This window comes from Centropristis striata, chromosome 6 (genome assembly GCF_030273125.1).
Source record: "Centropristis striata isolate RG_2023a ecotype Rhode Island chromosome 6, C.striata_1.0, whole genome shotgun sequence".
Classification (NCBI taxonomy): Eukaryota; Metazoa; Chordata; class Actinopteri; order Perciformes; family Serranidae; genus Centropristis; species Centropristis striata.
In genome coordinates this window covers 26,212,852-26,237,147 of record NC_081522.1, presented here as the reverse complement: position 1 = coordinate 26,237,147, position 24,296 = coordinate 26,212,852, and the positions used below count along the sequence as shown (strand labels likewise).

At 38.3% G+C, this 24,296-nt stretch overlaps 1 protein-coding gene across 1 annotated transcript; it reads left to right on the top strand.

Moving 5' to 3' along the window:
- The first annotated feature begins 389 nt into the window (after positions 1-389).
- Positions 390-16,032, top strand: b3gnt9 (UDP-GlcNAc:betaGal beta-1,3-N-acetylglucosaminyltransferase 9). Its single transcript, XM_059335490.1, has 7 exons — positions 390-514; positions 2,765-3,125; positions 3,740-3,859; positions 6,603-6,989; positions 9,934-10,175; positions 11,501-11,756; positions 14,735-16,032. The coding sequence occupies exons 2-7, from the start codon at positions 3,018-3,020 to the stop codon at positions 15,077-15,079; spliced, it is 1,458 nt and encodes a 485-aa protein (XP_059191473.1). The 5' UTR covers positions 390-514; positions 2,765-3,017; the 3' UTR covers positions 15,080-16,032.
- Positions 16,033-24,296: the final 8,264 nt, after the last annotated feature.

Genomic DNA, 24,296 nt, shown 5'->3' with positions numbered 1-24,296 from the left:
AGGGATCGAACCACCAACCCTCCGATTAGAAGACGGTCCGCTCTACCAACTGAGCCACAGCCACCCTGGATCTCCTTTAACTTAATGCTAATCGTAATCAAGGATGACGACTATTTCATCATACATCATAGCTTTTTGCTGCTGGTGGGGCCCATGTTGTGCAGAATGTGCCCTTTTTATTTTTTCGCCCCTGCCCTGCAAACAGTTTAGTCCGCCACTGGTTGGCGGTGCATATTTTCCTACAGCACTTGAAGGCAGCCATGTGCGCAGCCAGCAGCCTAAGACCAGACGGGCTCAGCGCCAGGTAACTATTCTAACTTTCTTTACCGACACACACACACACACACACACACACATGCTCCCAGCAGCTGGGCAGCTCTCTGCTCTCCTCTCATTGGATCTGTGTGGAAACTTTCTCAGTCTCTCGGTGTGTCGGAGCGCAGAGCGGAGCCTCTGTTCCAGTGTCACACATCTACAGATGTTTCCACTTTGACCTCCTCCTCCGTCTGTGCTGGTAAGTTTGAATGACTTGCATTAATCCGGGAACATTTCAAAACTGTTACGGTTATAAATGCAGGAAAACACTGTTGTTGACACTGCAGAAACTTTTTGCGAGAAATGATAGTGTGTGTGTGTGTGTGTGTGTGTGTGTGTGTGTTGCGCAGCCGCTGTTGGGCATTCTTGTGAGGAATTTGTGTTTTTTGATGGAAACGAATAGCTGGAATTAGACTGTCACATCTATAACAGGCCGTTATTTAGGGATGTGGACAAATGATGTGAATGTTGGGACACGGTGTTCTTTGATAGAGTTGGGACCCTCATGTTCACTTACATAAGAGACACTCCCCCTTCTGTTGGGAGCTGTGAATCGATGGGAACCCAGAGAAAGACTCTCATACACTGTTATCTGCAAGCAGTGGCATCTTGAATACCTTTAAATGTAAACGTTGTTTGTTTGCGAGTGGTTACTTGAGATGTGAAACACGTCTTATCTAAAGTGACAGTACTCTTTAACTACTTTTCAGATCTCTTGCTTAAGTAAAAGTAGCTACTAATCATAATGTGAAATGACTCCACTACAAGTAAAAGTCCTGCATTCAAAACTTACTGAAGTAAAAGTACAAAAGTATCAGCATCAAAATGTACTTACAGTATCAAAAGTAAAAGTACTTGTTATGCAGAATGGACCCACTCAGATTGTTAAATATAAATTCCCCATTTATAAATCATTAATACATTATTGGTGTTGGGAATTAAGGATGCCTCTTTTATAAATAAATGATGACCTTGCACAGGGTGTCAAATATGTGAATAAAAGGGTGTTATCATAAATGCTATCCCTCCCATATGAATATCAAATATGTAAGGATTAAACTGAGCAACACTTGTGTGGATCTCACAGTTCAAAAGTGGGGTTAGATGGCTATAAGAATTATTAATAATTATCATAAATAATTATTAATTATAAGAAATGATATGACTTGATTAGCTCTAAATCATAGCTCGTTGGGGCACCACTGTGTAAAACAGAGAAAAATGTTGCTAATTCAATGGCATCTTGAATACCTTTAAATGTAAACGTTGTTTGTTTGTCAAGTGGTTACTTGAGATGTCAAGCAGGTCTTATCTAAAGTGACAGTACTCTTTAACTACTTTTCAGATCTCTTACTTAAGTAAACGTACTAATATCACAATGTGAAATTACTCCACTACAAGTAAAATTCCTGCATTCAAAACTAACTGAAGTAAAAGTACAAAAGTATCAGCATCAAAATGTACTTAAAGTACCAAAAGTAAAAGTGCTCGCTATACAGAATGGACCCACTCAGATTGTTAAATATAAATTCCCCATATATAAATCATTAATACATTATTGGTGTTGGGAATTTAGGATGCCTCTTTTATGAATAAATTATGACCTTGCACAGGGTGTCAAATATGTAAATAAAAGGGTGTTATCATAAATGCTTTCCCTCCCATATGGATATCAAATATGTAAGGATGAAACTGATCAACACTTGTGTGTCTCAAGGTTCAAAAGTGTGGTTAGATGACTTGATTTTCTCTTAATCATAGCTCGTTGGGGCACCATCTGTAAAACAGAGAAAAATATAGCCAATTCAATGGCATCTTGAATACCTTTAAATGTAAACGTTGTTTGTTTGCAGGTGGTTACTTGAGAAGTGGAGCAGGTCTTATCTAAAGTGACGGTACTACTTTAACTACTTTAGTGGAAACTATTCTCTTTCTAGTATACTTCTTACTTGAGACTGCCCACAAAACAGTCTTTGGACTGTGATTTCTGAAAAAAGAGTCATTGCTGTTGAGTTTTGAGCACCACAAGAAAAGCTTCGTACAGTCACATTCTATGGAGACAAGGCAGACTTCTCTACAGCTAATATGTCCATGACTATGACATGACCAAAATAATCTAGATTGATAAATTGCACTATAGGTAAGAGGAAGAATGCATTTTTGATGTTGTTGCTAAAGTATCCCTTTAAAACTTCTCATTCAACCACATTTTAAATGGTTTCAACTAATGTTCTCATGTTCCTGAGAATTAAATAAGCATTGTAATAAAAAATGGATGTGGATGCAGGCTATTCACAAAGGAAGGTTAGTGTTTTGCATTACACAAGATGAGAGAGGGTTTCACAATCAGAGCGTAGACTTCCAGGACAGTTTATCCCTCCAAAATGGAGAAAGGGATCAGTAACAGCAGAGAACATCAAAGTTTATGCAAATTTGTTGTTTTTTTCAGGATGCTTACACCCATTGGCGTCTGAGCAGAAGGGGAGGATGGAGACAAACAAGATGGATGCTCTTCCAATTACATGATTTCCTGTTGACATGTTAAGCAATGCAGCAGAGAGTTGGAAGGAAAATCACCACATTTCTTCATCAAATTCTGCAGGCTAGCCTGCAAACCCAAATCAGTCTCCACTGCTGTAAGCAAAGCGGCCCCTTTCCACTGCATTCCTGTTCAATACCTAGCTGAGGTGTGTCTTCAGAGAATGCTGAGGAAGATGGTGACGATGAGGAGGATCTTCCATGTGAAGGGAGATGTGATGTGCACGATGCTGCTACTGGTGCTGTTCTGTCTGCTGCTCTATGCTCGCCAGGTACGCATGAATCCAACCCCAGAATAGAAAGGGGTAGCTCAAGATTTTTGTAATGTTCGACCGATATATCGGGCCGATATTTGCGTTTTTTACTTGTATGGTATCGGCCGATACATACGTGTGTTCGCTGATCAACGATCCCATTTCACTGAGCCAACAGCAGGCAAGGCTCGGTGCAACATCTGCCATTCTCTGGTGAGCTGCTGCTGATACCGCAAAAAAGAAAAACACATCAAATATGTGGATCATCTGAGGCGCCACCACCTCGAGGTCTAGAACAACCTACACATTGTTTGCTATCAAACTGTTAATATGTTTTGTTTGTTCTTTTAAAAAGTGTTTCTTTTTTTGTTTAAACTGAGACTTGTGTAACATTTGTTATCATTGTGTCATTTTTATCATGTAAATGGAGGGAGGAAAAGGCAATATCAGCTTCAAAAATCGGCAGCACATATCCGGAATCGGTTAAGACTGATGTCAAAATAATCGGTATCGGCCTTAAAAAACCCGTATCGGTCGACCACTAGTTCGTAACCAGACAATGCAACCCCCTCCCTCCTGAAAAGTCTTTAAAAAACGACCTGTCCACTATCTTATCTTTCCCATGTTCCCAGGTGGTGCTCTCCTCTGGGTGGGACAGGCCGATGTGGAAGCTGGAGATCCATGGCTCCACCAGCTCCAGCAGGACCTTACTGGGTGCCAGCGGGGCCAAAGCAGGCCAGGAGTCTCCAGAGGTATGAGCTGATCTGATTCCAGTTATAAATGTGTGTGTGCTTGTATCTTCAGATTGTGTTTAAAGATAAACAGTTCAACAACAACAAAAATTAAGCTGCACTGTTATTATTTTACTGTAACGGTAAGGGCTGCATGACATTGGAAAACGCTGAGATTGTAATTTTTTTTCGGTGATATACATTGCGATTATGTAAAATTATCCAACAGGAATTTTAGTTAATCTAGGGTGGTCTAGGGTCTGCTCCTCCCTGGAAGAAAAAGTATATGTTTTAAAGTTAAATGCATCAGTCTGATGGTTCTATGAAGACCTTTTTCATCTTGAAAGCAAATTTTTTCCTCTAGTTAACAATTTAATCATAAGTGCACTCATTGTGGTAAGCTGTGAGGTCCGGGTAGGGCTGGGCGATATGGACCAAAAGTCATATCCCGATACATTTAGGCTGAATATCGATATACATTGATATATATCCTGATATTTTTATCCCAAAGTGAGAGCAAATGTTCAGTCAAAGCCAAATATGACATGTCACAAGTAGTTTTATTGAAACCGTTTATTTAAGTGAACATAAATACTGTAAAACAACAGGAGTACCTTTTTTAAAAAGAATCAAAGCTCCATAAAGTGCACATTTAAATAAAAAATATCTTAAATAAAAATAGCCTATGAAATGAAAAAGGACAACCTTTGTCTGAAATAAATATATTTATATGAGAAAAGAATAACAAACATTACAAACCCTAGTAGCAGCATTTATGTATATATAAAGAAAGAAAGAAAGTTGAACTATATCGATGTATGCAATATGGTGTAATTCCATATCACATTTAAAAATATGTCGATATAACTTTTATATTGATATATCGCCCAGCCCTAGGTCCAGGCAACAGGTGACTGTAAAGCTAACTCTTTCCAAGCACACTTAGAGCCAGCACCAGGGAGAGGCCCCTAGCCCACCAATTTGAATCCTCTGGGCATATTGTACGAACCCCACACAGTGGGAAATGTAGAAATATTTTTGGTTTATAATGAAACTTTAGCGGTCTACCTAGACTGTAGGTAATTCATGGGAAACACTGGATTAGTCATGGAAAATGAAAAGCGCACACGTTGTCCTTTTGTAAAAACGTCGAACTATCAAGCAGCTAGTTGTAGCATGATGTCTTTGAGTTAATTTGCTTGGTTCATATTGTACATCCTGTGGTGTAATTAAATTGCACGTGCACATTGAAATGAGATTGAGATTGCAAAAAATATGGACTGGTCTCCGTCACATCGGCTTCTGAAGAGCCAAAATGAAGCTCAAAGCGTTCCCGTGGCTCTCGTCAGCATTTGCAGTGCAGAAAAAGGGGCAAATAGGTGGAGGTGAGGTGAGCTGAGGTGGGCAGCAGCAAGCCATCTTGGAGGGCAGCTGCTGGTCACTCAAAGTGGCCAAACCCTTTAATTATGTATAAATATAAGCCTCAATGAAGTCCTGAATGGGAAAATTATCTATAGCCGTGTTTCCACTAGGGAGGGAAAGTGTCCACCAGGAAAGTCTCAGGCCACACCCTCTCAAAAGCCCTCTCACTCTGCGTGTCTCCACTACAAGTTAGCCCCCAGAGGGATTTAGAGACTCCGGAGGTGACGTATTGTTTTCACTGATGCTAACTGTGCACAACGTCAGCAGCTGAAAGCAGCATGGCTTATTATGCACAGAGTCTCCGCTGATCATAAACATAGTGATTGTGAATTAACGGCATCGCTAACTGTGCACAGAGTGTCCGGTGCTTGCTGTAAACAAACAGAGATCACTAAGTGAACACCTCCTGCAGCAGCACACGTACTGCTACAGAGCTAGCTGTAGCTAACTGCCGCTAACGGCGGCTCTTCTTTACAAGCCACTGGACTGCTCGTATCCAAATAAGGGGCGTTTCGGTGAGTGAGACTCGCCTCATTCTGGGTATTGTCCAGTTATTACCCGGTAGTGGATACAGCCCTTATAGAGACAAAAAGCGTTTTTTGTACCAGGCTGTAAACATGTTTTTTCTATTGTAGGTAAAGGTAGGGATTTTTACATGGGGGTCTATGGGTATTGACTCCCTTTTGGAGCCAGCCTCAAGTGGCCATTAGAGTATCTGCAGTTTTTTGTCACTTCTGGATTGACTTCCGTCTTCAGCTCCGGAGGCTGTCAGAAACAATATATGGTTCAGCCCTATTAACAACAGATGAAATGACTGCATAATGTGAAAGGTATAGTGTAGTGTAGTGACAAAACCTAGAGATTGTAATCAACACTTCTACGGAGGTTTATAGCATCATCCACTTCATTGTTTTTTTTTAATGGTCCATAACTTTAATGTTTTGGCTCACTCTCACTTCTCTCATCAGTGCTATTTCCAGCCACAGCAGGCAGCTGTTTTCAGTGAGAAAGCCCTAATAAAGTAACATGCAGCAGACAGACAAAGTAAACCTTGCAGACGGGGCCCTTCACAGTATGCATATGTACTGCATATGTAGAGTGCATCAATTAGTGCGCACACAGCATGTTATTATTTATATTTGTGTGAATGTCCATCTGTACTGATCTGCAGGGGAGCCAACAAATTTCATATTGAACCTGGAAATATAAACATGAAGCAGTATGAACATAAATGATGGTGCCATTTTTATTTTAGCCTTTATATTACTCATGCACTGTATGATACTTACTTGCTATAGTAAATGAACTGTCTCACAACATGATCATTTCTCCTAATTAACAGATCCCATCCAGCCCTTCAGAGCCACAGCTGCCTCCCTGCAAGCCCCAGTCCAAGTCCAAACCTCCTCAGTCCAAATCTAAATCTCCTCAGTCCAAGTCTAAACCTCCCCAGTCCCAGCCCAAACCTCAGGTCAAATCTAAGGGGAAATCCAAGTTGCGACGGAAAAATGCTGTGCCGACTAAGGCTGCTGGCAAGCCTCTGCCCACAATGCCACCATTTGACTTTGAGGGCTATCTGAGAGAAAAGGACAACAGAAACTTCAAGCTGCTCATAGACCAACCAGAGAAATGTCACATTGAAGGAGCGGAGGAAGAAGAAGGCTCTACTACTTCTCCCTACATGCTCATTGCTGTGAAATCTATCCCAGCAGATTTCGAAAAACGGCAGGTAAAATATGAATCAGCACAGAAATAAGACTGAAGTTTAGGTGGGCTTAGGTGGTCAAATAGTGACCTTTCTATCTTTGCTTTTGGTTCTCTCTCACTGCTCTCATACATATTTTCCATCTAGCTCTGGTTCTTAACCTGGTTCCTTTCTGGAGTTTGACTCTTATTAAGACCACTGCATGCCCCCCCCCCCCCCCCCCCCAATGATTCTTACATGACTTCTCTCTTTCCAACTGGCAGAATATGACAGGCCCAGTGATTCTGACACAGCTCATACTTCAGGTCAAGGAAAACCTGCTATCGTTTGGTTCCAGCTGGGAAAAAACTTTTGGGAACCGAACCAATTTATTTTAGGTCAAAATGCTCTGAGCAGTTCAACATTTGGTGGAAAATGCGTACTTGTGTGTGCCAGCAGCTGTTTACAGAAAAAAAAGTAACATTTAGGAGCTGAAGACTCTCTTATATTATTTTTCTTTCGGTAGAGACCAAAAGTAGAGCTAAAAGCAGAATATTTGACGAACATTTACATTGACATAAACATGTCTCCAAATGAGTGTGGAGATGCTGCTACGTGTCTGATCCAGGGGTGGAAGAAGTATTCAGATCCCATACATAAGTAAAAGTCCTGCATTCAAAACTTACTGAAGTAAAAGTACAAAAGTATCAGCATCAAAATGTACTTAAAGTATCAAAAGTAAAAGTACTCGTTATGCAGAATGGCCCCACTCAGATTGTTAAATATAAATTCCCAATTTGTACACTACAGGCCAGAAGTTTGGAAGCAAGTTCAAATTTGTACAAAAAAGGATCATAGTTTCATTGCTATACTTTACAACAAAATAAATGTGATTATTATATAAAGAGTCACTAATGAGAACACATTTTTACTATAATTATCAGGTTTTTATTGCTTAGACTTTGTGCATCCTTCTTTCCTTAATGTATAAATCTGAACTCTTGTTTCTTTACTCAGCTGCTTCAATTTGAGCCATTTCTGTGGTAGTTTGTCAGAGATATGAACACAGTTGAGAGTTCCTGGGATTTTTGTATCCAAACTCTCAAAAGTCAAAGAGCTAAAGTGAATAATGCAAACTGTGATTTATTTTTTACTTTTGCACTGAAGCTGTGACTCTTCCAAATTGAGGAAAATAGTTCAATTCAATAAAGGTAAAGTCTGATCATGCAGTAAACACATCCAAAAATCCAAAGAATCCATACTGGTTTTTAAGAAAGCCATTGTGAACAGTAAATTTAAGTTGCTTCCAAATTTTTGGCCAGTAGTGTATTATTAATACATTATTGGATTATTACTATCGATGCATTTGTTTTCTCAAGGTAGGGCTTTAGCTACTTATTATGCTGTTATGAGGTTTAATTAAAAATAAAAGAAAGTCTAATCACTTCAAATTGATCATGTATTTTATGTTAAATCTCCACCTGTAAAGTAACTAAAGCTGTCGGCTAAATGTAGTGGAGTAAAAAAGTACAATACTTGCCCCAAAATTTAGTGAAGTAGAAGTATAAAGTTACATAAAATGGAAATACTCATGTAGAGTACTAGTACCTCAAAATTGTACTAAAGTACAGTACTTGAGTAAATGTACTTAGTTACATTCCACCACTGGTTAGGATTACTTAAAGCCTTAATACAACAGTAAATGCTAAGTCTGGTCGGGAGCGATTAAAGGTTAAGGTTAGGATCAGCGATGGAAAAAGTATTCAGATCTCTTACATCAGTAAAAGTACTAATATCAAACTGTGAAATTACTCCACTACAAGTAAAAGTCCTGCATTCAAAACTTACTGAAGTAACAGTACAAAAGTATCAACATCAAAATGTACTTAAAGTATCAGAAGTAAAAGTACTTGTCATGCAGAATGAACCCACTCAGGTTGTTAAATATATATTACAAATATATATTATTAATACATTATGGGATTATTATTATTATTGATGCATTTATTTTCTCAAGGCAGGGCCTTAAATACTTATTATGCTGTTATGAGGTTTAATTAAAAATAAAAGAAAGCCTAATCTTTTCTCAAGCCAGGGCTCATTTTAACAACTAAATATACTGTTATCTGGTTAAATTTAATAAAATGTCAAGTCATTTTAAATTGATCATGTTTTTCAATATAAAATCTCGACCTGTAAAGTAACTAAAGCCCTCGGCATAATTTTAGTGGAGTAAAAAGTACAATATTTGCCTTAAAATGTAGTGAAGTAGAAGTACAAAGTTACTCAAGCAAAGTATACATACCTCATAATTGTACTTAAGTACAGTACTTGAGTAAATGTACTTAGTTACATTCCACCAGTGGTTAGGATATCCTACTGGACAGAGGACAGGAAGCACTTAGAAATTAATTTATCTACAGAGAGCAAAACTATTTTATGTTTATTTCTACTGTAATGTTTGAGATTTTAACTTAGGGGGTCAAGACTTTTTGGAGCCAGCCTCCAGTGGCCATTAAAGGAACTGCAGTTTTTGGCATTTCTCCATCAGCTTCATGTATTACCTTACCTTTAGCCACTCAATCAATTTCTTGGATAGATAGATAGATAGATCCTTTAATAATCCTTTACAGGAAATTACAGTGTCACAAACAGCGTATGGACAGACATAACAAACACACATTCCCTCACATAGCTAAAATACTTAAAAAACAAGATAAAAAAAACAAGAAAAAAAGATAAAAAAAACAATAAATACAATAATAAATACTACAAAGTGCAAAGTTATTTTTGTGCATTATAAAACTGTATGGCAGCTGGTATACAGGACTTCCTGTAGCGCTCCGTTTTGCACATTGGTGCAATTAGTCTCTGACTGAAGGTGCTGTTCTTGATCACCTTCAGGGCGATTTTTTTTATTTTTAATTTTTAATTTTTTTTATAAATCAACAAAATAATCTCTCTCTCCTTGTGTATAAATTTTTTTTAGGTGGTTCGTCGGACCTGGGGTAAAGAGGGACTTTTCCAAAATGGTGTGTCCATTCGTACTGTCTTCCTCCTGGGGGTTCCCAGGAACCGGTCTGCTCTGCCTCTGTGGGATCGCCTCTTGATCTACGAGAGTCAAACTTTTAGGGATATCCTGCTCTGGGACTTTGAAGACACCTTCTTCAACCTCACGCTAAAGGAAACACATTTTCTGGAATGGGTTAACAGCAGCTGTCCTGATGTCAAGTCAGTGTTTATAAAGCCTAAACTAGGGGTCGGCAACCTGAGGCTCTGGAGCCACATGAGGCTCTTCAGGCCATCTGCAGTGGCTCCCTGTGGCTGTGACAACAAAATTATACAAAAGGAAACAGTTATTCCTTTAACATTAGATCAAATATTCCTTTATTGATCTGAATTATAATGTAATTGTTTGTTAATGGTAAAGTAACTATAAGCTTACATTAATATACCATCTATTTGCAATTTATAAATTATTTAGTTAGTTAAACATTAATAAATGAAACATTAATAAACTATCTGTTTACCATTTATAAATGATGGTTATTGTAAAGTGTTACCAGATAAAAAAATAAAAAATAGTATAAAATAAAAATACAAACACACAACAAAGACCAAACTAAAAAACTAGTAGTGCAAACATGTTAAAGTGGCAGTGAAAGTGTGAACATATGTGCAATGAGTTGTGCATTTCAGTCCAGTGGAGGTTTTTTTTAAAAAATGTTTACATTTTAATGTTAATTTATCATTGGTGTAGGCCCAAAGCAATTTGTATTCTTGAGTTAAAAATGTATATATATATATATATATGTATGTGTGTGTGTGTGTGTATTATATATGACATTCAAAAAATATAAAAAAAAAAAAAAAAAGTACATTTTGCCAATTTCAAGTCTAGTTTTGCGTTCTGACAAAATCATATTAATAAATTCTCATCATTTTTAGTAATGTCAATAGGCTAATTTAGACTTAGTAGGCCAGGGATTGGCAACTGGAGGCCCGGGGGCCCCATACGGCCCTCACCCTCACTTGAAGTGGCCCTCAGTACAACTACATGCATTTGAGCATGAAATCTTAAAAGTGCAGTGTAAAAATGCACAAAATTACTTCTTGTAATTAATGTTGGTCTGCTGTTCTTGCACTGAAAAAAAAGAAGAAATCACAGTAAGCGGTTATTTTTTATTTGCTTCAAACCTTTTCATTTCCTATTTATACTTTTAAACATGCATTTGAGCATGAAATATGTTAAGTTACTGCACTTTAAACACATTAAAAATTCATCATATCTGGTTAAGTACACGGTCCTATATGTGGCCCTGTGGTAGTGTCCATGAAAAATTGTGCCCATCCCAGTAGTAGGCTGTTTTATTTTCATTTTAAGGCTGACAATAAGGTTTATGGCTCCATTATGACATTTTTTCTCTTTTTTGGCTCAGTGGTTCTTTTGTTAGTAAAGGTTGCCGACCCCTGCTCTAAATCAAGGATTGTTGTGATTCTCAGCATTCTGTGACCATATCTGATGCTTTTCCTGTTACATATCTCTTCTTATACAGATTCATCTTCAAGGGTGATGCTGACGTGTATGTTAATGTGGAGAATATCCTGGAGATGCTTCAAGGTCAAAAGCCAAACAAGGATCTGTTTGTTGGTGATATTATTATCCATGCTAAACCCATCCGTCGGCGCAGCTCCAAATACTACGTGCCAGAGTTTGTTTATGGAGGGGGTTTGTACCCAAATTACGCTGGTGGAGGAGGGTTTGTCATGTCGGGACATACGGCTCGGAGACTTAGCTCTGCCTGTCAACAGGTACTTCAAACTTGGACAGTTATATTTTAGTATGTCTGTATCTGCAACTCTGATTCCAAAAAAGATTGGATGCAGTGTAAATAAAACAGAATACAATAACTTGCTAATCCTTTCTGACATATATTCAATTGAAAATTGGTGAAAGGCAATATACCATCATAGACCACCCTTGTTTTCTCCAATTTCTTGTTCATTTTAATGCCTGGTACAATTAAAGATACATTTGTTTGGACAAATATAATTATAATTATAATAATTATAATTATCAAAAATAGCTCATAAGAGTTTAATTTAAGAGCTGATATCTAGACATTTTCCATGGTTTTCTTGATAATGATTTTGATTATCAAGAAAAGAAAAATGGATTTTACCATGACTGTATCTAACACTTTACCTCATCAACGCCACAGATTTTTGTAAATATTTGCTTATTCTGAATTTGATTCCAGCCACAGATTTATTTATTTTTTTAGATATTTTTTTGGGCATTTTGTAGCTTTTATTGAGAGAGAGAGATATTGAGAGTGAAAGGGGGAGACAGAGGGGAAGACATGCGGGAAAGGGCTCCGAGCCGGATTCGAACCTGGGCCGCCCGCTTACGAGGACTGGGCCTCTTTGGTACGCGCTCTACCAGGTGTGGGGGGAACGCCCCCCAGCCACAGATTTAAAAAAAAAGTTTGGACAGGGCCAACCAAAGACTGAGAAGGTTGTGGGATGCACAAAAAACACCTGTTTGGAACATTCCACAGGTAAACAGGTTAATTCATAACAAGCGATAAGTCATGTTTGGGTGAAAGGGCCATCCTTGACAGGCACCATGGTTCACAAGCAAGTATGGTGCGAGGTTCAGTTTGGAAATCATGGACGCCCTGTCCTCCAGGGTAAAGAGCATCCAGACTGTTGCCAGCACAAAGTTCAAAAGCCAGCATCTGTGACGGTATGGGGGTGTGTATGCGAAAAATGCAGGTCTGTAAAGGCACTAATAGGTGCGTTTCCACTGAGTACTTTTTGGAAAGCAGCTGAGTGTTTTGGCTCCGCCCACCAGGAAGTTCCCCTCGGCCCTTCGAATGTGACGTAAATAGTTCTGCGCCACTTACGTGATTATTCAGCGACAACCAAACAGTTGAAACATGGACATCAGGGCTGTTTCCACTACCGGGTAATAGCTGGACAATACCTGGAATGAGGCGGCTCTCACTTGCCAAAACGCCCCTAATTTGAATATGAGCAGTCCAGAGCTGGCTTTTGTCAGGACTTTTTTAGTCCCTGTTGTAGAGCAGGGTCTTTTTCATCCCCTGAAAACAGCCTGGTTACTGATTGGATAGATCGCTAAGCAGGATGTGACGTAGTACTCTACACGACAGCAGCCATTTTTGTAAAACCTGGCAAAGCAGTGTTCCCAACTTAGCGACTTTGTTGCTAAATTTAGCCACTTTTCAGACCCCCTTAGTGACTATTTTTCAAGAAAGAGACTGGAGACAAATCCAGCGACTCCTTCTTACTCTTGAAGATAGCTAGATGCTATCTAGCCGGAGGCCGGCTTGTTATGAAGAGCCGCCGTTAGCAGCAGTTAGCTACAGTTAGCTCTGTAGCAGTACAGTGTGTATGTGCTGCTGCTGCAGGAGGTGTTCACTTAGTGATCTCTGTTTGTTTACAACAAGCACCAGACACTCTATGCACAGTTAGTGATGCCGTTAACTCACAATCACTATGTTTATGATCAGCGGAGACTCTGTGCACAACGTCAGCAGCTGATAGCAGCATGGCTAATTATGCACAGTTAGCGACGGCGAAAACCATACGTCACCTCCAGAGACTCTAAATCCCTCTGGGGGCTAACTTGTAGTGGAGACACGCAGAGTGAGAAGACTTTTGAGAGGGTGTGGCCTGAGACTTTCCCGGTGGCCACTTTCCCCCCTAGTGGAAACACAGCTATCATCTTCTCTTCTTTGGTTTCTTGTTCTCGATTCTCTCATCTCAGTCTGCTCTGCTTATTTCTTTTGAAAATGGAGCTGTTATGTTGAGGTTGTGTCAAGTTCTATTCACGTCATATCCTGCCTCAACAGTATCCAATTAGGGTCGACTAGGTACTACCTGCTAACTGGCAAAGTTGAGTGGATCTTGGGCGGATCCTCTCTCCCAAGCCCCACCCATAGCGGCTCACTAGAGGAAGTATCTGATGGAAACGTGTCTAATGTTGAAAGGTACAAAGCGGTTTGGAGCAACATATGCTGCCATCGAAGTGACGTCTTTTTCAGGGAGGTTCGTGTATATACATTTACAATAAACAATAAGGTTCATCAGTCTGAACAAGAAATATATAATTGAATATATGTCAAAAAGGATTTGAAAATGATTGCATTCTCTTTTATTTATATTCTAGACAGCATCTCAAGGTAGTATAGTTCCTTGTTTTAATTAGTGGTGGAATGTAACTAAGTACATTTACTCAAGTACTGTACTTAAGTATAATTTTGAGGTACTTGTACTTTACTTGAGTATTCCCATTTTATGTAACTTTATACTTCTACTATACTACATTTTGACCCAAATATTGTACTTTTTACTCCACTACATTTAGCTGACAGCTTAAGTTACTTTTCACATGAAGATTTAACATAAAAAAACATGATAAATTCAAAGTGATAAGACATTTATTTAATTAAACCTTATAACAGTATATTTAGTTTTAAATTAGCTCTACTTTGAGAAAAATTAAAACTGTGCTTACATAAATGTATCAATAAAAATAATTTAAGAATTATTTTAAGGTCATTCTGCATAACATGTTCTTTTACTTTTGATACTTTAAGTACATTTTGATGCTGATACTTTTGTACTTTTACTTCAGTAAGTTTTTAATGCAGGATTTTACTGTAGTGGAGTAATTTCACTGAGTGGTATTAGTACTTTTACTGAAGTAAAGGATCTGAATACTTTTTCCAACATTGGTTTTAAGATGTTTTTTCCATTCCCAGGTTGAGTTGTTCCCCATCGATGATGTCTTTCTGGGAATGTGCCTCCAGCTGATCGGCGTGAAACCATCCCGCCACCAGGGCTTCCGGACCTTTGGGATCCCCCGACCGTCTGCAGCGCCCCACCTCCAGACCTTTGACCCCTGTTTTTATCGGGAACTCATGGTGGTTCACAGCCTCAGCGTTCCTCAAATCTGGCTGATGTGGAACCTCCTGCACGACCCCAAACTGAGCTGCCACAACAGGACCAGCCCCACATCCTGGCCCTTTAAGTGGAAGGATAAGATCGGAGGAACGGCGGGAGAAGAGACGGACTACGGTGAGAAGCAGGTGTTCGTCACGCATTAGTCCCTCCCAGCAGGCTGAGTGATCTGCATGAGCCCTTACCCAGGACAAAATGCTTAGAAAGCCGGATCTGTGGCCAACTTGAAAGGCTTGTGATGTGTTCAAAAGCACAGTTGAGTCATATGAGACTTTAATCCAAGCTGGCAGATCATCTTTGGGGAAATGAATTGGCAAAAGCCTAATGTGCTTCAGATTTCTGGGTAAAGAAGCCCAAAGAGAGTTTAGGCTTTTGCCATCCACGCCCATCTGTGTGTTCATATTTGTGAACAACAAACTACACAGCAAGACCAGAGAAGATTGTGAGAAGACTTTTGAATGTGTCATCTTCAGAATGTATTGTGTTGTGAATTGTGTCGTTTATTGTTTACACCGTAAATCCACAATGACAAGTGGTTAGCTGGTTTAACCCTCATCTGAATGCATCAGTGTGTCTGAGAACTTGACTGTTGATATACCGACTCACATCAGACTGCTGATGGCCGTGTGGACTGGCTGAATGCAAAGGCGTGTTTTTGTTCTGGTGAGTCATTAGCAGAGATATTGCTCACTCCTTCGTGCTGACTGGAGGCACAAATGGACAGTCGCATTATCTGTTCCCTGGAGGAATAACAAACGGAGTCAAAATGGAAACCAGCTGCACAGTGGGAACCAGCTGGGACCTTAGCTCACACACACAAACTCTGCTGCATGTTTGTGGAAAAAGCCTGATAATTGAGGAGTCAGGCATGTGGACATGATGTGAACACTATCATTACTATAATTATAAGGATTTGATTTGTTTTGCATACTTCTGTCTTTTCGTTTAAAACTCTTTATATCTTTAGACTCATCTGATTTCAAAATGTTCAAGGTTACTGCATTTTGCCACAGCAACACATGCTCCCTGTGTACTGGATGTGCTTTTTTAATTAAAGGGTTGTAGGTCTTCAGGGCATCTACAAGAAACTGAATGTTTAATGTTTCCTTCCTTTAGCCAACATCACGTCAGGTTAACTGTTCCCACCTAAACAATGTCATTCAGTCATTCAACACCTGCTGAAACACTGAGTTTAACAAACCAAGATTAGCTTCACACATCATCCAAAAGTCAATATACCTAGGAAATCCATACATCATAAACAAGTTTGATGAAGCTTATTCTAAGGGTTATAACAGGTCATTTTATACAGTGAGCTCAAGTTTCAAGAAACGCTTTCACTGCAATGAAAAGGCTACTATGGGGACTATCATCAGACAGGAATACAAATGCCCAGATACTCTTAAAATGGTCTGTTGATACATTTAGAAGTATATTTTTTCCAGAAATAACAGAAAATCAGCATATTTTGAGATGTCCAACACAAAACAAAAACATGCATTGATCCTGGTCGCTATAGAGCCTCCCTCTGGTCGGTCGGGGCGCCTGATGGGGGGGAGAGGAACCGGTGGGAATAACGTGATCCTCCCACGCGATACGTCCCACCGGGGAATCTCCCCCTGTCAGGTGTCAAGAAGCGGTCCGCAACTCCGCATGTATTGGAGGAAGCATGTGCCAGTTCAGGGCTCTCCCCAGGCCGACAGGGACGAGGTAGCGCCCAGGATCAAGATAGGACAAACTGGGTGATAAATAAAAATGGGTTACAAAATCCTGGGATTAAAATTTGTTTAAAAAAAAAAAAGTCATAACATTTTCAAATGTCCCGATACTCTTAAAAATGTCTTATTATAGTCTGTTAATACATGTAGTAGTATATTTTTTTCCAGAAATAACAGAAAAACACCATATTTTGAGATGTCCAAAATTTGAAGAAAAAAAGTCACACAATAGCATGTTACATTTTTTTGTGAAAAAGTCATAACATTTTTTTAAATGCCCCAAAACTATCAAAATGGTCTTATTATTGATACATGTAGTAGGTTGGCTTTTCCAGAAATAACAAAAAAACCCACCATATTTTATGATGTCCAAAAACACCAGAATTTAAGATTTCCAAATTTTGAACAAAAGTCATACTATAGTAAGTTGAAAAAAGTCAAAATATGGTCATTCTGTTGTTTTTCCAAAAATACCATACCATAGTGTAATAGGTAAAAAAAATATTATACAATCAAAAAGTTAATAGCTCAGTGTGATAGGAGACTGACTAGAAGACAGTAGGTTGTTGGTTCCAACCTCGTGATGAATGGTGAACTTTAAGGTCGAACACCACAGTGAAGAAGTCAAAGACAGCAGCACTGTGTCAGAGGAGATAGAAGACCGACTTAAAGATTGAAGGCTGTTGGTTTAAAGCGCATGAATTTTTATAAATTGTATACTGTATGTAATTGTGTACTGTCTCATTAAACAGTAATTTTACGTGCTTATAGATAGATACAGTAGTGTTCAATATAATAGCAGTCCAATATGACCAACCAGATTAATCCAGGTTTTTAGTATATTTTTTATTGCACAGAAATTCTCAGAAAACCAACAAGACCCAGCATTCATGATATGCACGCTCATAGGCTTTGTGGGACAGTACAGTCTCTAAGGGGTTAATTAATAATGTGTGTGAAATGGTCCTCCTTCACAGCCACATTTGTCAAAGCAACAGTTTCTTTCCTATATATGAGGTCTGCTGACATACAGGATGAAGTGATGTGATTACTGTATTACCCATTGATGATTTACTGTTTGAAGACTTTAATGGACAAATTTGCTCTCAGCAGTGATGTTGTGTTTTGACTACTTTGAACCCTCCTGTTATATTAATTTGTCAGGAACAGCAATAATGTTCTTGGGTCAATTTGACCCGGGGCATGTTTAATTATCCAAAAGTGTTAAAAACTTTAAAAAAATCACAATATTGTATTGTACAAATACATTTCATTAATAACTCCATTACTAACCACTTCAATCAATACTTAGTGCATTGGTGTTCTTTACCTCACAGATCAGGTTCACTGAGAATTCATAATTTTTCTTTAAAAAAAAATTAATGTTGAAACTTTATGTACAATGGAAGGACCGACATATAAAATACAATGGTTTTATATTACATTGACTTAAAAAAAAAAAATGAAATTTTTCTTTTTATGAAAAAGTACTTTGAACATTTTTTTTATTTTTTAGATTTTTAAATCTAATCTTAAATCTCAATTTGAGGAGGAAGGAGGATTTTTTTCAGTTTTGACTTCTATAATGAACCATTCTAAATGTAAATAATATAAATACTTTTTAAAAAGGCAAGTAAAATTCATCAGGAGAGAAATTGCGAGCTCATAAGAGAGAAAACATTTTGAGGAAGGCTCCCTTCCTTATCAGTATGCAATATTTTCAGCTTTTTTTGTCACTAACAGTTCTGCCAGGCCAAGATCCTAACCAGATGTTGAGGTTTAGCTCATGGCTGAATTCAAACTTGCGATGTAAATCAGAGTTTCAAGGTTGTTTAAACAAAACAAAAAACAACTCTCAATCTTTTACACATCCACATTTTTATTGTTTTTTTCATATCCTGGTTGCACACACAGAAAATGAACTTTAATGTCAATGAATAGTGAGCATTTGATTTCATAAAAGTCCAAATGTGGCATTGCCGTGGTTGGAGATAGGGCAGCAGCAGCCCATCTCAACAACCAACAAGTCATCAAACACAGTCAAAAATAATTATCTGGAGCAAAGCTTTCAGTCGACCTCATCTTCTCTCTGCACTACATGGTATTGTTATTGCCTTTTTCAGTGGACATGCTGAATAAATCTATCTAATTTCTTCATACACAAAGTTATAGTATTCAAAATATAAAACGCCACATTCCAATGAATTCACAAGTTTTAATTATGTAGAACTGCCCCATTTCCAGAAATGGGCTTAAAATGCACTGAGTCCACTAAAAATATTCTGAGGAGAAGAAGCGAGATGGACAACAGAACATATAAGACCAAGAACAGACAATACAAAGCGTTAATATGAGATTATCATTACACTGAACTGAAGCTCTCCGTTACAAATTACAACAACCTGCTTATGACAATCATTCATTCCTGCATTGAAACAATAAAAAAAAAAAAAGAAAAAATGTAATTTAAAAGCCACAAGGACCTCCAGATTGCACTTGTTTATCTAGCTTTAAAAACATGTAGAAAAACAAGGAAGTGATATGTCCACCTGAGTTTGGGTGAGATTTACTACCCAGCACCCTAAAGCTCCTCTTTACCCACAATGCACCTCGCAGCATTGATGTCTATGGCACTGGGCTGGGTTTACCAAAGCTGGGTTCATCACTACAATCTGTTATCTGCTTTTAGTGTATTATAGTGTAGATTGTGATGAGCATGTACAGTCATGGAAAAAATATTAGACCCTTGTTTTCTTTAATTCTTGTTCATTTTAATGCCTGGCACATTTGTTTGGACAAATATAATGATAACAACAAAAAGAGCTGATAAGAGTTTAATTTAAGAGCTGACATCTAGACATTTAACATGGTTTTCTTGATAATGATTTTGGTTATGATCAAGAAAACCATGTAGGCTGTATCTAACCCTTTACCTCATCAACGCCACAGATTTTTGTAAATATCTGCTTATTCTGAATTTGATTCCAGCCACAGATTTCAAAAAAGTTTGGACAGGGCCAACAAAAGACTGAGAAGGTTGTGGGATGCACAAAAAACACCTGTTTGGAACATTCCACAGGTAAACAGGTTAATTGAATTGATTGAAGTGTCATGTTTGGGTGTGAAAGGGCCATCCTCGACAGGCACCACGGTTCACAAGCAAGTATGGTGCGAGGTTCAGTTCAGAAATAATAAGTATTAATTTAAGAGCTGATTTCGAGACATTTCCCATGGTTTTCTTGATAATGATTTTGCTTATTATCAAGAAAACCATGTTAAATGTCTAGATATCAGCTTTCTGGGCGGCTGTAGCTCAGTTGGTAGAGCGGGTTGCCCGCTGGAGGGTTGGTGGTTCGATCCCTGACCATGGCAGCCTACATGTTGAAGTATCCTTGAGCAAGATACTGAACCCCAAATTGCTCCTGATGCTGCGTTCATCGGTGAATGAATGAATTCCCAATGGTGGCAGGTGGCACCGTTTAGGGTAGCCTCTGCCACCAGTATAAAATGTGTGTGTGAACGGGTGAATGAGCGCAGTCTGTAGTGTAAAGAGCTTTGAGTGGTCACAAACGAGTTGAAAAGCGTTATATAAGTGCAGGTCCATTTACCTTAATGTAATCTTAAATTAAACTCTTATCAGCTATTTTTGTTGTTATCATTATATTTGTCCAAACAAATGTACCGTTAGTTGTACCAGGTATTAAAATGAACAAGAATTGAAGAAAACAAGGATTGTCTATTAATTCTTTACATGACTGTATGTTAGGGAAGTATCTAAAATGTGTTACTTGGGATAACACGAATGAGCTGACGGAAGCAAATCTTTCATGTTTTTATTCGTCATCATTGACATTTCTGTGTACCAGCAATTAGGTTTCTGGAAATTATTAAAAGTTTAGTATGCGGATATGGGAGTATACAGGTGCATCTCAATATATAAGAATATCATAGAAAAGTTTATGTCAGTAATTAAATTCAAAAAGGTGAAATAACACATTATATAGATCCATTACACACAGAATGAAATGTATCATCAAATCAAATGAATCATAATCAAAATGACTTTATTTATCCCAGAGGGGAAATTCATTCATGTCTTAATTTATTTCATTTCTTCTAATTATAATGATTATGGCTTACATTTAATGAAGACCTAAAATTCAGTGTCTCAAAAAAATGTGTATATTACAAAAGACCAATTTTAAAAAGTATGTTTAATATGTAAATGTTGGCCTCTGAAAAGTATGTCCATCTATATGACTCAATACTTGGTTGGAGCTGTTTGACTTGAAATACTGGAAATGGACTTTTCCATTATATTCTAATTTATTGAGATGCATCTGTACAATATAATTCATTAAATGACAATTATTTTGATGCTTTGAAGGCACAAAATTTGAAATGCCAATTACTTTTAGGTTAGCAAATAAGTGAGTTTGGGGATAAACCACCTCTCTGAATAGAAATACAGGTAATGACATCTATGTACACCTCTGTTATTCCTGCTGCCAGTTTTCATTTCTTCTTTTAACCATCTGCTTCCTCAATCTGATCTCATGGGAAGGCTTACAAAATGCTTTTTTCTTTAAAAAATATTTCACATGCCATATGAATGCAATTTAAGCTTTTTGTGTGTAAACCAGGCAGTCGCTACCTGTGTTTCCATCAACAAATTTCAATGCGCATTTTGGCGATTTGCATGACAAAAGCTTGATGGAAACACCAACATTAGAAAAAAATCTAAATTTGCATCAAAAAGTTTTTATGCCTACTTGAGGTGGTTTTTGTTTTTTTCAAAAAAACATTAATGTGCCAAACAGGAGATGGAAACGATTTTTGTGAATAAGTTTGGACGTAGCGAACATTTAACTCATGACTGATCAGCTGTTTCCTCTGACATGAAAGAACAATTATAAGTTGCCCAATTGAATCCAATTGTTGACGACATATTTTCTCTCGTTGGTGGGCAAAGTTGTCCGATTAGCAACCTATTTATTATTATTTTTTCTCTCTTGCACAACCTATTTTCTTCTACTGTCTACTGACAGATAAGCAGATTACAGCAATACATTACACTGCCATCTTCTGACAAAAGTACGTTTATGCAGCTCTGTTTATTTGATGTAAAACCAGTTGATGGAAACGCCCCTAATTAAACATTTAAACTTGAATGGAAACATCGCCAGTGTGACTGTGAACACTCGGTTAGATTTAGGCAACAAAACAAAGAAGTTAGGTTGAGGGATAGTGACGTTGTTAGGCGAAGTGACGTCAGATAACATAACCACGTATTAAATATAACTATTAGGGCCGGGACTTTAACATGTTAATTAATTACACAAAATACATTCATTAATTACACAAAAATGTACGCGTTTTTTTGACGCACTTTAATCGCACTTATTTTTGCACCGTGGAACGTTTCTCACTGGATGAGTTTCAGGCGGACCGATTATACTGGAGCACCAACTAGTGTTCATGAGTTCAGACAACAACAAACCACAGTGAACATGAAGGAAGAAGCTGATGAGACGCTTTGGTTGGCCCCGTGGATGATGGGACATTTAGTTACAAAAAAACAACGGATGGATGCAAAACATATAGCAGCTAGCGGCTAGTGTGGTAGCTAGCGTGGATTGTGTTTTACTTTAAGAACCAAAGTATTCTAGTTTACTATATTTCTAAATATGCTATTGCTACACTTAATGGCAAAAATTGCACTCGTCTGTTGGACTTGAACAAAAATAAACAATATTTTTGTTGATTAAGCTTATGTATTCAGTCATTATTCAATGGTAAACTAAAAAATTACTTCTCACTGTTCTCAGGTCAAATATTTATATGCGATTAAAATGCGATTAATTTCGATTAATTAATTACAAAGCCTCTAATTAATTAGATTTTATTTTTAATCGAGCCCTGGCCCTAATAACTATCAAATATTTTCGTTGCATACTGGGGTCATAGTGGCACACAATCAGCAAGGGCTCTGTCACCAAACATATTCAAATGGTGTATCATACAGTCATCCCTGGCACGCAAAATTGGACTCGGAATGTACTGCAAGCAGTTTCAAAGTGTAAAGTCGCCCGTGGTGCGTTGCCGGAGTGTTGTGTATTTGGTTTGTCCTCCACACGGCGTCAACACCCAACGGGAGCGTTTAACAAGCAGTGCGTGCGCCACATTGTTTACCTTTCATACAACTGTATTTACCTGTCCGACAGTGTTTACTTGCCGATCTGATTGTTTTCGTCGATATTTGCTCTTCTACCATGGGTAAGTAGGCTTCATAGTTAAATGTCTTTTGTGTTTTTGGTGTCATTTTACGACCCGGAGTCCGCTCATGGTGTTTTATTTTGAAAAAACAACCGGATTCGCTCTGTAATTCCTGTCTGACTTCCTGTCAGAACGATGCGCTCTCTTGTCCCACTTGATGTGTGCTACGCGCGCCGAGCATCAACAATTGAGGATGCGTAATTCACGCATGGCAGAGTGTTGAGACGGAGCACTACGGAGCCGGTTGAGGTTGATACAGTCACCATAATGGCCGCGTATTACTCGCGATGATGCAACGTGCTGCAGACAGACCGGGTGGATTTTGGGGGATAGTTGTACACAGATTAAAGAGAACAGGCTGGCTTCCATTGAAGCAAAGCTCAAATTAGCTCCGGTAAATCACCACTTTATAGCATGGAGAAAGCCTTTACAATGAATATCCTCTTTTTTGGAGGGATGCTGGATTCCACAGTTACTATGATGAGCTTTTAAGGGTTGCAAACATTTGAAATTTATTTGGGGTGTACTTTAAACACACATACAAACCACCTGAAACAGGGTTGTTTAAAAAACCCATCATGTTTTGGGAAACCCAACCCGCCATTCTCTGCCGGTAACAGGAAAACTACACAACAGACACCATGTTAGCTTGTTGCTAATGCTCAGTGACACGCACACATTATGTACAATGATGCAGTTCAAATGCATTCTCAAATTGTATGTACAATGAGATTCTTTGTACAGAGGAGATAGAGATAGAAGTCAAAGACAGGCTCGGTGGGAGATGAGGCACAATGTTCAACAGTTTTTCTTATTTTCTCATATTTACTTGCACAAGAGCAAGTTGTAGTAAAATGTTGGAATATAGCTGGCAATTATATTACATCGGTTTCCCCATTCAACTCCAACCTTCATGTTTCCAGGTTCATCAGACCTCACTATGAAACATCTTAAACATGGGAGCTCTGTGGGAAAAAATGAGTTTTATTGGAATTCAACATTTCTTTTGTTTTTTTGGGATCCCAGTTTAAGAAATCACATCACCTCAGTCTGGAGAAAGCCAAATAGATTTTTTTTTTTCTGGTGTAAACAAGCAGATGTAAAACCTAGCAACATGCCAGCACTAGACTCCAAATCAGATTCTGTCCACTTCCCAAAACATCTCAATCAGAGCTCTCTCTCAGTACAGATGTGAAGAAGGGTTATTGTTTCCCTGCCTGCGGAAATAAGAGCTTTTAATGCTTTATCTGTGGTTCAGACATGAACATTTCTGTAATAGCAGTTCAAGCAGATCGAAACAGGGCTGTCTACTAACAACCAACACTTCTGTGTCCATGCAGGTTTAGCATTGCACAAGAACAAGTTTCAA

Coding starts and splice junctions, on each gene's coding strand:
- b3gnt9 (XM_059335490.1), top strand. CDS start 3,018: ATGCTGAGGAAGATGGTGACGATGAGGAGGATCTTCCATGTGAAGGGA. Junction 10,176..11,500: donor AGCAGCTGTCCTGATGTCAA/GTCAGTGTTTAT, acceptor CTTCTTATACAG/ATTCATCTTCAAGGGTGATG. Junction 11,757..14,734: donor TTAGCTCTGCCTGTCAACAG/GTACTTCAAACT, acceptor TTCCATTCCCAG/GTTGAGTTGTTCCCCATCGA.